This window comes from Polyodon spathula, chromosome 21 (genome assembly GCF_017654505.1).
Source record: "Polyodon spathula isolate WHYD16114869_AA chromosome 21, ASM1765450v1, whole genome shotgun sequence".
Lineage (NCBI taxonomy): Eukaryota > Metazoa > Chordata > Actinopteri > Acipenseriformes > Polyodontidae > Polyodon > Polyodon spathula.
The window spans coordinates 10,987,984-11,000,999 of NC_054554.1; the positions used below are offsets into that span (position 1 = coordinate 10,987,984).

The window sequence follows — 13,016 nt, forward strand, 5'->3', positions numbered from 1 at the left end:
TGCTTGAGCCAAAGACCAGTGCTCAGTTCAGGAGGAACGTTTGTTTCAGTGCTGATGTCTTCTCCATGTCATGTTCTACTTTATTTCAGTAAGTAATATGGCTGCAATATACAGCAATTTCTTTAACAGTAAACAAATCACAGTTTGGACCTGCAAAATCTATAACAGCATAATGCAGCATGTATCAGAAAAAAGAAACTTTATTAATAACAATACCAGCACATCAGAGAATGCAACACGCCACAGGAAAACAAGCTTGAGCAGGTATTTGTTTACCGTTTCAATAATAATAGTGGGCCCTAGATGGCGCAGGGGGTAGTTTAGCTGTCCATGCTTCCTGCTCAGCTCTGATCACAATTTTTAGTAGGACTTCAGCTACTGAAAATGAGTCTACATCACAAGTGAATGGCATTGCTCTCCACTAAATACTCCTATGCACTTTACCATTACGCACATGCACCTAATAGTACAACAACACTGTATTCATTTTTCAATTGTACATCTAAAGGCTGAGAGAAGCAATATAGTCAAATAAAAGTATTTCCCAGAAGTGAGGGGATAAGTTCTCTTCCCTTGTTGTCTCTCTGTCTGTCAGCTTGCTTGTGTTGACAACTGTATTATGAAGATTGCACTCCACCAACTCCTTACCCGTTGATAGCAGCGTTTGATTGCTGTAAGATGGATTACATATCCAGGTAGTGTGGCTCAAGGGTCATCTCCTCCTTGTAGCCTCGTGGGAAAGCCTAGAAGTCGTACTGTGAAATGAAGACGGTCACCTTGGAGATGAACCTTCCCAGGACCGTCTTCTTCTCCAGTTCGGTCATCTCAAGCTCGGCCTCCAGCACAGCGGGTCCCAGGACAGGGCTGACCAGGACCAGCTCCCCGGTGAGCCGGTCCGAGCGCTGCACAATGAAGGGACTGCGGCCACGCCCCCCCAAGAGAACGAAGCGTAGGCTGTCCCCGTGCAAGCGGGTGGCCGACACGCGGAAGAGCACGCGGGGCACTGTCAGGTTGGACACTAGAGACAGGTAGCTGAAGGAGATGGAGGAGGCAGCTTGAGCGCAAGCCTTGTTGTCCACTGGACACGGGTTCCGCTCACAGCGCCTGCCAATGAGAGCAGAGCAACCGGTCACATGCATGACTTGGGGATCTATTCATTAAACCAGGATTTAAGCCATGACTTCCTGTGCTGTAGGTGACATGATCACTGGAGGGTATGTGATCTACTGCATATAAAGGATATACGCATGCATTTCAAATTCACACCAAGTATAAACTGTACTGGAAAGATGTTGGTGTATGCAAACTCACAGCAAGGAGGTCTTGACGTAGCTGATGTTCTGTAGGGGTTTGGGACAGTCTGGTTGCATGCACTGAAAGCCTCCGAACGTATTCACACACAGCTCATCACGGCTGCAGTTGTGCTGGCGGCTTGCACACTCGTCCACGTCTGCAGGGAATGTATCAGAGTTCTTTAGGAACAAATTACAGGCTAGCGCCTGTCTCTCGAGCAGAGATAATAGAAGCCAAGCAATGCAGTCTCTCAAACTCAGCTGATATAATAACCTTACCATTCTTTAGGGTCCACAGTTGAACTGCAACCCCTACAACAATCTGCATGGAGCCCAGATATAATAACCAGACATTGGGCACAGTGTAATGTGATTAGCACTTTTAACCTGGTGAAACGAAATTATTTCCACCCCTTCAACCAATAAGTGACATGATTTTGCTCCTCACTGCTGATATTGCCCTGGTGAAATGACCTGGGAAGTACAAGTGTAACAGAGTTCCTGAAAGTAAGGCATACAAACGGTGAGCTTTTATTAGCCTACATGAAAACTGCACATGTGAGACCTACACAACAAACTGAAGTGCACAGCAGGTAAGATTTGTGGAATTATATAACCCCTTTATTGATATTTCAATGGCATGTCAAAATATGAAAATGTATCCACTGTGATGTCATTCTACCTGGCTTGTGGCTCACCTTTGCAGTTGCGATGGTCGCCGCGCAGGGTGTATCCTGGGGGGCAGGTGCAGCGGTAGGAGCCAGGGGTGTTGACACAGGCATGGGCACAGAGGCGGGGCAGCCTCCCCGAGTAATAGAGCTCACACTCATCAATATCTGAAACACAGACACAGGTTCACACCCTGAACCCAGGGCTGGAGTCACACTGGACTCTAGTTACAAAACTATTCTATATTCATACAGAAAGCTTTGTTATCTAACGTGATTCAGTTCATTTCTGAAGGATACCCAGCCACAGTCCACACCAAGTCATCCAAAAAAAGGTCATCCTTTAGAGATTTGCTTGCAGAACGGTGAGGGGAAGCTTTACTGGCACCCTGGCAGACTTGTGCCAATTGCCACTACCTTTCTTGAGCACTAAAGTGAAGTACTATTTTCCCTTTTCAACAACAAAAAATACAAAAAGGAAGAAGATATTTGAGCAGAATGAATGTCTAAAGTGAACGGGCTCTCTAGTGAGAGGGACACTCACCCTGGCAGAGGCTGTTGTCTCTGCCTGCGATCTGGAAGCCCTCGTCGCAGGTGCACTGAGTGGATCCCTGCATACTGGCACAGTGAGGCTGTCGGCTGAAGGAGGAGTTGGTCTGGCTTGTCCAATCTGTTGATAAGAGGGAGCATAGGGAGAGGGTTTTTTAAATGTCATCATTGCCAATGGTTTTTACCCCGGTTTTCTCCCCAATTTGGAATACCCTATTGCCCCGGTTTACCGCTGCAACCCCCTGGCGATTCGGGAAACAGAGGCTGAAACACACGTCCTCCGAAACGTGTTCTTGCCAATCCATCACAGTGAAGCCACCAGACCTATAGTGCTGGAGGACAACACAGATCTGAATGGCTCCACTGCAGACCCGCAGGCGCCCTATCAGCCACAGGAGTCGTGAATTTCCCTGTCGACCTAATCCCTCCCTACCCAGGCGGCGCTCTGCCAATTGTGCGCCATCCCCTAGGAACATTTGATCTCCAGACTATAGGGCGCATCCTGCACTCCATGTGGAGAACCTTTACTGAATGCGCCACTCGGGAGCCCCTGATTACAGATTTCTAACTATCAGAATAGTATCTGCAGAGGTTATAGTAAACTGCTAAATAAAAAAAATCATCAGAATTGGGAAAGTAGTTCTCTAGATATGATTATGTCTTTGCCAAGTAGCTCCATCCCAGATATGCATTCCTTTGGGGTATACTTACTACATCAGACATACTACATGCTGCTTTACCACATATTAAGCGCTATTTTTTGTTCCCTATCCTTTCTTCAGTGAGGTACCTACAGGAGTACACTGAGTTCTGACAGTAAGTCCCGGACCAGCCTCTGGCACACATGCAGGCAAATCGGTTCACATCATCCACACAGGTGCCTCCATTCAGACAAGGGGACTTTGCACACTCATTTATATCTGCAGGAAATAAAAACATAAAATACGAAAAGCAAATAGGTGACACTTAATGGTTTTCTATTGTGGTGTGATGAGCATGGATAAGCAGGTTTACCAACAAAGCCCATACAAAGGCTAATTTACATTTATTTTTCACAAGAAACGTGTCACCATAATTATAAGTTTGTGGAAAAGAATCTGTATGCTTAATACGATGTACCTACACACCTTACCTACCTACAGTTAGATGGATGAACAACAGATGTACAATGGTCTACTGTACAATCTGTACTGTAAGATAACGAATAACAGATACAGTACATTAGGTAATGTCCATACATAAAGGTTGAACTTGAAGATGAGATGCATTGTAAACATTTTCCAGCAAGTGTGTTATTTATAACTGAAACGATGTTAAAATAGTGCTACTCAATAAATGAAATATGTCTTTACAGCCTATTGACTCACTCCTGCAGAAGGGCTGCTGGCCACTCCATTTGTGGGATTCCTGGCAGACTCTGGTCTCAGATCCTACCAGTTCAAATCCTTTCTCACACAGGAAGTGCACCTCGTGTCCCACTGCTGAGATGCTCCCCATCTTCCTGCCGTTGTCTGGGACCTCCAGCTTGGGGCAGGTCTCTGAAAAAAAACACACGGCACGGGTAATTCATGGGGCAGATGGAATAGGATCTAACTCCCCTCATCTCTAGAAACTTACCCCATTCAGATATGTCTTTGAGTCTCCAGGCTGCCTGGGATATCATTTTGGGCTGCGCCCCTAATGCCGAGGGTCCTGCTGCTAGATGTACGTCTGATCATGTGGTGACTCCTGTAACTCACCATTGTGCTTGCTGACCCGCCTGGTAATCGTGTTCTGCAGCAGGCTGATCTTCTTCTTCATGGTGCGCAGGCTCTGCAGGTAATAGGCCTCTTGATCTGACAGCAGCTTCTGGATCTGACGGAGGGAGCTCAGCGCCTGTCTCTTATTGAGACAGTCCTGGAACACAACACAAGAGGGAACGTGTGTTACAGAGGCTCTTCAATGGCTATTCAATGTGCATTCCACATCAGTGACATTTTTCTATTTCAACATACCAATGATACTACATAATTTAATCCAGGGGTTGGCAGTCAAGGTCCTGGAGGCTTTTTAGTGACTTTTCTTCAAAGAAAATGGATGTGTTTGAGCATATTCAAAGATCTTAAAAGAAATGTTTACTTGGAAAGCCTGTTTTCTTGGTCAAAGTTAAATGGGATCCAATTTCTTTGGGTGTGAAAAAACACCTCAACTAATTTGATAATTTGGGACCCTGTCCTTGTGTGAAAACTGTATAAGGAGCTGAATAGAATCAGTAAATTACAAGTGGCATTTGAATGAGTGCCCCTGTCCCAGTGAGCTTTGCTCTGGAGCCATCAGTACGCAGCACAGCTCTCAAGGCGTTGGTTTAGTCTCCTGGATGACTAAGGGGGAGGGGAGTCTTATTTACTCAAAAAGAACAACCAACTGCTTCTTGATGAGCTGATGCCCAAAAAATGTGGTAATCTCTTTTTTATTCCCTCATGCACTAATCAGAAAAAGAAACTGATCTGGTGTTTAATTATATCTCCTTAAAAAGAAGGATCTGTTCAAGATTTTCATAAATTCTGCCAATCTGTCAACCTGCCAGTACAGCAGCACAGAGGGCATGTTGAAAGTTGTTCCTGATTAACAGGCTGTTAAAATTCCTTCCATATTTTCATTCGCAGAGTAACAGGAAAAATCTACCCTTTTCATGCTGTGACGAAAAGGGCCTTTTCATTGTAGATGTGCAGACTTGCAAACTTTGAAAGAGTTTTAAAATCTTCTGACAATCAGGGAAGCTGGGACGTTTAGGGACCTGTGACAGTGAAAGAATGAATCTTGGATTATAAATCTCCCTCCTGACCTGTGAGGGCGCTGTGTAAAGGGAACAGAGTGCCCCGGACTGGATGGTCTGACTATTCATTCCAAGGGAAAGGCGGAAGTCGGCCACCTAGAAAGGGGGTGGAGCTATGGTACACCAAGTCATCGCCCCAGAAGGGAAGCGATGTGGCAACCGCGGATTGGAGGAGAAACGGTTGCACTCGCTAACCAAGGGGGCATGACTGATGGTACAAAAGGGGACGTGGCTAGGTGATCTGTTCCTTTTGTTATGGTTGAGATCGAACCAAGGAAGGAGAACTGAAAAACTAACCGTGAGTTTTGTTTGTTTGTCATGTCTAATTGTTCTTGTTAGACTGCTAACATTATTCGGAGCTGTCACTAAAAGCCAGCGCTAATCCCGGACAACACTTCACAACTGCAGGAATAAATTGGATTTCACCACTAGCACTTTAGCACTCACTATGGACTTGTGTCTTTGTGTGTTCTACTATGTTTGTTTATTCATTCAAACTGTGTTTTATTCTTTCAGGACTGTAACCCATTGTTCTGGATCAGTTCGATACACATTGCTGTGTATTCCCTCAGATTATTCTTCGCGGTGCCAGACCGGGATTATCAATAAACGTTTCTGTTTGGATCGTAAACTTTTTTGTCTGTCTTCTGTTTCGTAATCACTTCACCTCTACACCTGCACATTGCAAACCAATTTGCCAAAGGGTCTGACACCTGTCTTGAAAGATCAGATGTGGAATCCAGCTCAGGGGATGCTCTGGATATAGGGATTTAGCCATTTAATGCATATTGAACAATCATTCAAAATAGATTTCAACCCCAGCACCTCAGTAAAGTTGCTACTGACTCTCTCGTTCTTTGTATTATCTGTCTTGTTTCAGTGGTAGTAGGCACATATTATCCAACATTAAATCTCCAAATACACATTCACTACATACCACACACAGATACTAGAATGTTTCTGCTTGTAATGCATGACACTGTACATTTGGAATAGGAATTTCTGTTATACATAACCTTTTCTGTTGTACTGAACAACATTGCATTGCTTTCCTCTATTCAGTACCAATTAACTGACCATGAACTTCAAAGCTGTTGATTTAAATAGTCCAGTTAGCCCCTGCAGGGATTAGTGTCCTAGGTGAAGACGATACAGTGAAGGTGGCAGTACAGATATATGCAAGGACAGCTTTACATAAATCTAGAGATTGCTTTTCCAATTGTGATGCTTTTCCAATTTTCCACTACTACTAGAATCTCCCATCCACCAATAAGGTCAAATTCATCAACAGTAAATAACACCCACTTCTGTGAATGGTCAGACCTGAGACTTGCAAGTAGTATTAAGTAAGACCTCAATGCAAACAGTGTAATCCAGATCAAATAATATCTCAACCTGGCTGTTGATTTGTAGAGTTTACAGGGTGGGGAAAGCATATGCAATGTAAATAATGTCACAACTTGATGCAAATTATCATAAGGGCAGGCAGTTTAAAAATGTAATGTAATCACCTGAGAGATATTTTCAGTGCGGTTCTGTTCAAGCTGTGATCTGCCCAAAATGTGAACCTGAAGAAACTGGTCCCTGAACATTTGTGGCAACCGAAACATAAGTGGCAGCTTCTGAAGTGGCTTCTGTCACATACTGTTCTTAGTTCATGTTCTTGGTTTATTGGCTGGTTAGTTCAGGTGACTGTAAATACAGGTTTGACTGTACTTTGTATGTTGTGGATATAAATTGATTAAAATTAAGAAATAAGGCATTATGGTAGTTACGTTTGGTTTTTTGCATTTTCCATGTGGTATTTTTAAGGTAGAGATTTGGTAATGAGTGTTGCAGTAGTCTTCTAATGAACAATATGTTATTTATGTAATAGTGGCACATACTAATAGAAATCTCAGACTGGAAGGGGGGAAAAAAATCCAGCTATTAAAACAAGTCATACAGTAATACAATAAATGTCAGTAGAGTTTTAAGTTCAGGTTTCCAAATGGTCCCCTGATTATTGCATTGTTAAACTTTTCATTCCAAACACATTTGTCATTTAGATACTCACAAAAAACGTTTTGTGACTAGGGCCCACTATGTCCAACACAGGTAGCATTGAGAGACTGCAATACCTGGAGACCAACATTAACGGCTGCTCGACTTCGTTATAAATTCAGAGATAACTTTTTAATTGAATTTGAGTAAAGACCGTGTTATATTGCAGTGCGTTTGCGGTGCACAACATACAAAGTATTTTCAAAGTTGTTTATGGACTAGAAGTTTATTATGAATTTGCATACTGTGCCTTTAACATTATATGACCAGGCTCTCGGGAAAGGTACTTACCTGTTTAGTAGAACTGGTGACTTGCGGAAGGTAAAGAATCCAAATGAGAAGAAACCGATATTCCATTTTTTGTAATCCACGCGGACACCGATGCAATCCTAGACGAACTTGTATCCCTTCCTCAAATCTTCAAGGAAACGTGTATGTTGTGTTTTTTCCTCACTTTTTCACGTATTTGTTTTTAAAAACGTTTTTGAATTTTAAAAAAAATGATTAAAAAACAACATGTTTTGTGAATTCGTTTAAGTAAATTATTTGTTTTCTTAGCTGATTTATCGCAGCAAAACAACTTAAAAAATGAGACTAAAATAGCTCAGACATCTTGAAGCCGAGCTTCGTGCGACTACTAAACTTTTTTTTTTTTTTCTTTTTTTGGAATGCACATGCAAAATATTTCCCTTCTCATAAAAGCCACCCTGGTGTGATTTTTTGAAGTCCTGAAGAAAGAAATCCCTCACATACTGTAAGCAGATCTTTAGAGATATATATATTAATATTTTAAACGGCTGCGCATTTTAACCCCACAAAAGGGTGCAGTGTGGTCTGTAAAGTTCCTGTAGTATGGTGCACCTCTATTTTTTTTTTAAATGTGTTTATTTTTTAGCTTTTGGAAAGCAAAGTTAAATTAGCCTACTAGTTGTATGCCAATATATATTTTTAGGCCGTTGTCAAATCTATCATCCTCTTTCCGTGTGAAAGACATCCAGTTGGAGAGTGTGCCGTGTCGTATGTGTTTGTCCCTGGTGCTGAAGAAAGCTCTGGGACAGATCGCTGGGACAGAACGCTTACTGCCAGGCAGGACTGCTCCTCTTACCCGCCTGACGAGGGTAGCGGTACCAGGGAGAGGCGGGCTTGGGTATCAGCCAGGAGTGCGCCACAATAGTGCGATTAATTCAAATTTCCCATCAGCTCTTCAGAACTGTCACCCTGCCCAACAACACCCCTTGGCGTTCAGATATTGATCCATATTTGAACACACTGTCGTGTGCATTGCTTTTTAATAATATACACATATCTCTATTGCTTGGTAAAGTACCACTCTGTTTTAGGTTGAAAGACACCCTGCCCTACTCAGTTAATAGAAATCGTTTAAAATGAAACATAACGTTTCAATGGGACATGGTGTACCTGTGCGGTTGAGAGTTGGAAAACACAGAACTTTATAGCTCTAGGTGTTATTTATTTGATCTGTTGTGGGTCATGAAAACTCTCTGAGGAACAAATGCGTGAGGAAGCCCTCCAATAGAGAAAAGTAATTACTTTTCATTTTCGCTATTGTTGAGAGAATTTGATACAGACACTAAAATACTGCATTTACAACCATAAAATAAATTTAAAAAAAATACGTGTATGTTAAAGTAACAGTATAGCTGACAAAGTTGCATACATTTGCTCCACCATAAACAACGTTTTTCAGTACCAGTGCTGATCTTGAGTCATGGTAGTGACTTCCGTCAAGTGAGAAAAAAAGGGATCAGACGAGAATAAAGGTGATGTAAGTACCAAAAGGACTAGGTTACAAAAAAAAAAAAAAAACCCAAACAAACAAAAAAATGAAATTTGGCCAGACTTCCTCCGATTTCCTCACTGTCACTGTTAAGGCTTTTGTAAACTGTATATTATCAGAACGCACACTTTGTTTACAGGTGTGGTGCTATTTTGTGGTATGCGTTAAAAAGTGGCAGAGTGTACTGCGCTTGCTCACTCGTGGTCTGCTTCGTTAGATCTGTTGGAATGTTTACGGGCCTGTTTGAAGTTTTTTTTTTCCCGTTCACTTGCCTTTCCATTTATGAATTCAGAACATCGTGTTTGTTTGCTTACGTATAAAATAGTACAAACGTGCCTCTGTTCTTTTAATAGGTTAGCTCTGCCCCCTGCAGGTTAATAATGTAGGTGGACTCGTAAAACGTTAAAAAACAAAACAAAACAAACAAAAAAATACCCTTCATCTGGTCAGAACCTTTGCAAAACAAAGAGGCTTTGACTTTTATTAAAAACAATAATATTCCTTAAGTGTATTTATGTTCTGAAAAACAAATAAATATGAACAGGTCTATTTTGCATAGCACTCCGAAGGAAATACTGGAAGGCTGTAGTTTTATTAAAAAAAAACTTCTGTGTGTGTGTGTGTGTGTGTGTTCTTTTCATGTTTAAGAATATGACTACACTATATTTTATTTATTTTGTTGTTAGATAGTCAAATATAGTATTATAGTAAAAAGTGCTTCTGTATCAACAATACTAGTAGATACAAGATACATAATTGTATTAGGAATATCGTGGGATAAAAATGCATTAAAGATTTCGCTACCTCTATACAATGTGACGAAGACGCGCACATGAAATGCAATTATTTATAAGAACACTAGGGAGTGCTGTTGTGGTTGTAGTAATAATTAAGTGGTATCTTTTTGGCCTGGAAAGTTGCATTTGATAGAATGTGGCTGATTTAATGTTTACATAACACAGCATACAAACAAATAAACTTGCTTTCCCTTAACAACATCTAGTTACAATGTATCCATCTTTTCTGAAGATTGTGAAATATTGTATCTATAATCTCATGCTATAAACCACTGCTGAAATATAATCAAATGCTGACAATTTAACCTAAAAATGTGGTACTTTTTATAAACATAATAGTCTTAAAAAGCAGTAGTGCCTGTACTTTGAAGATTAAAGTTGAACTCCCTAAGAAACATCTTATTCTCAAGTGTTGAAATTGAAATCTTTAACATCTTGTGAGAAAACTATAAGGCAAGGAGGATCTGTTGATATTTACTTTTTTACTGCTGTTTTTTTTTTTTTAACTTCTGCACATGTAAAAAAGGTTTGTTTGGCAACAAATCCTTTTCACTGTTTGCATCCCCGTCAAACTGTATTCACAGCATGGACATCAAACTGTAGAAGTGCAGTGCAAACGAAGGCACCATCAACATCTTTGGAAAGCTAGAGTTCATGTTTACATGTAAAATACAATGAAAAAGAGGCATTTAAAATAATGGCTATGGCCACTGAATAACAGAGTTAGTGTATCGTCACAATATTGATAAAGGGCAGGGCTTGAGCAATAAGGGAGGGACAATTTATGTAACATCAAAGTCCTGGCTCCTGATCATTTACAACATAATTTACGGTAGTTATGAAATGTTAGTTCGGTTTAAAGGCTATTGTAACTGTAGACATGCACTTATTTAAAGACATGGAGTTAGGGGTACCTCAGTGATACAGGTATATTAAAAGGTATATGAAAAGTACCTATATTTCCATCTTTTTACTGGACTCTTGCATTTATGTTTGCAATTAATCTGAGTGGTCTTATTGCATGCAAGGCACTATATATATATATATATATATATATATATATATATATATATATATATATATATACTATATATATATAATAGACACATATAGCTCGAACTTTTTGATCAATCTGTGTTAAAGTACTTAAGCTGCTCTTGAGTGCCAGTGGCCTGCCATAGCTAGATTCTGCCTGGCCACTGTTTTAGGACATGTCTAACCAATCACATTTGGCATCGCCTTGGTATGGGGCATGTTCTCCTAGTATTAGTCCCTTGATTGCTTTGGAAGGCTCAACAGATTATGTAGTTTAATTAAGCATGGGTGCTAATCAAGTCCACACAACAGCACTGCAGTTGCATTCTGATAGTATGGCTACTCTCACCCATCCATAGGTCTATAAATCAGTGGTTCCTGGTCTTGGGATCCACTATGTCTGCTGGTTTTCATTCCAAGTAAGCTATAACATTTTATAAGTACTGTAAGTTGAACTCTGCAACTGTTTAAGAGCTGAAAACAATACAAAAGGTCTAATTAAGCAAATTATCGGTTCAATTAACATCTAGTTAAGTAATTGAGAGCTCAGTTGGAATGAAAACCAGCAGAGACAATGGGGCCCCAGGACCAGGGTTGGGAAACATTGTTTTAAATCAGGGGTCTCCAATCCTGGTCCTGGAGGGCCGTTGTCCCTCCTGATTTTAGTTCCAACTGTACCCTAAATTAATTAATTTGACCAATTAAGCTAAGTACTTAATTGGTCCAATTAAGTAATTTACGGTACAGTTGGAACAAAAACCAGGAGGGACACTGGGCTTCCAGGACCAGAATTGGAGACCCCTGCTTTAAATGAACACTTTGGGGAATGTAAACAAACTGGACTGTCAACACATTAGACCGAAGTAGACAAAATAGTAGATTTAAAATAGAAATAAATTATATTAGCATACTCTGCCGCTCCAAATACATTTGCGAAAAGCTGAAGGGATGTGCACGTTTTTAATCAGTCTCACAGACATAAATAACGGTTTATCTTCTGGAAACATCAGGCACTCACAAATATGAAGGAACTGGATAGCAAGACTGTTCATCTGCCTTTCTTATCTGCGTGCTCCTATGTGTTTAGACTACTCATCCAAAAATACCAGTTCTATAACTATATTTTGATTAGAACAATCACATTGCCAAGTATTTGTATATAAACAATACGCTATATATACAAAAACAGAAAATAATCAGTAGCTGTATAAATATACATACCTATATTTAGACTCTATTTAGAGTAGAGAAAACAACCAGCTACGGTACAGATAATTTCTTCATAAGCAATTAACAGATCAACTTGTTTTCATGCATCGGCGGCCGACACAAGTATAACTTGAAACAAAGCGGCAGTTGTCCTACATTATTGTGCTGGAATTACAATGAGACACCACATAGGCAAGCAGAGTCATAGGTTGTTCATGCTGTTGACATTATAACGGCTAATGTATCATCCCCCTTCTGAAAACGGGGCAGAAACCATTGAAAGCGAGCGAGCGAGAGAGAGAGAGAGAGAGAGAGAGAGAGAGAGAGAGAGAGAGAGAGGGAGCACAGTGTCGCGGCGAGTGCGCCGTGAGGCGAGAGATGAGGGGAGTGGAGTTGAACACAGGAAGTTGGCGTCAGCCAGAGTAACAGATAGGCAATGTGTTAGAGATTGGAGGTAGATCTGCTAGCGGGGAGAGAGACCGTTATATGATGAGGGGTCGAGGAAATAATGGGATGGAGAGTATAGATATCGCGAGGTGAAATTCGGTGGGTGATGATAAGGAGAGGGCGTGATGAAACGACGGTCGAGTGTACGAGGAGTGAGACGAGAACTTTTTCGGGAGGGGGGAGAAGTACACAGAGGAGAGATGGAAGGAAGAGAATTTACGAGAGAAAAACGGGGAGAAGGACGTGAGAGAGAGAGTTAGAGATGCGCGAGCTGTATGGACAGACGGAAGGCTTCGTGTCATCACGCTGCGAGCCGGTGTTGTACACAGATAGGGGGAATGAAGAGAGAGAGAGAGAGAGAGA

At 41.1% G+C, this 13,016-nt stretch overlaps 1 protein-coding gene across 1 annotated transcript; it reads right to left on the reverse strand.

Moving 5' to 3' along the window:
• Positions 1-182: 182 nt before the first annotated feature.
• LOC121296677 (fibulin-7-like) lies at positions 183-7,875 on the reverse strand. The gene is made up of 8 exons (XM_041222451.1): positions 7,659-7,875; positions 4,249-4,405; positions 3,877-4,047; positions 3,304-3,429; positions 2,505-2,630; positions 1,991-2,128; positions 1,312-1,450; positions 183-1,104 (listed from the first exon to the last, which is right to left on the reverse strand). Exons 1-8 carry the CDS (start codon positions 7,722-7,724, stop codon positions 744-746), a joined length of 1,284 nt encoding a protein of 427 aa, XP_041078385.1. The 5' UTR covers positions 7,725-7,875; the 3' UTR covers positions 183-743.
• Between the last annotated feature and the right edge of the window lie 5,141 nt (positions 7,876-13,016).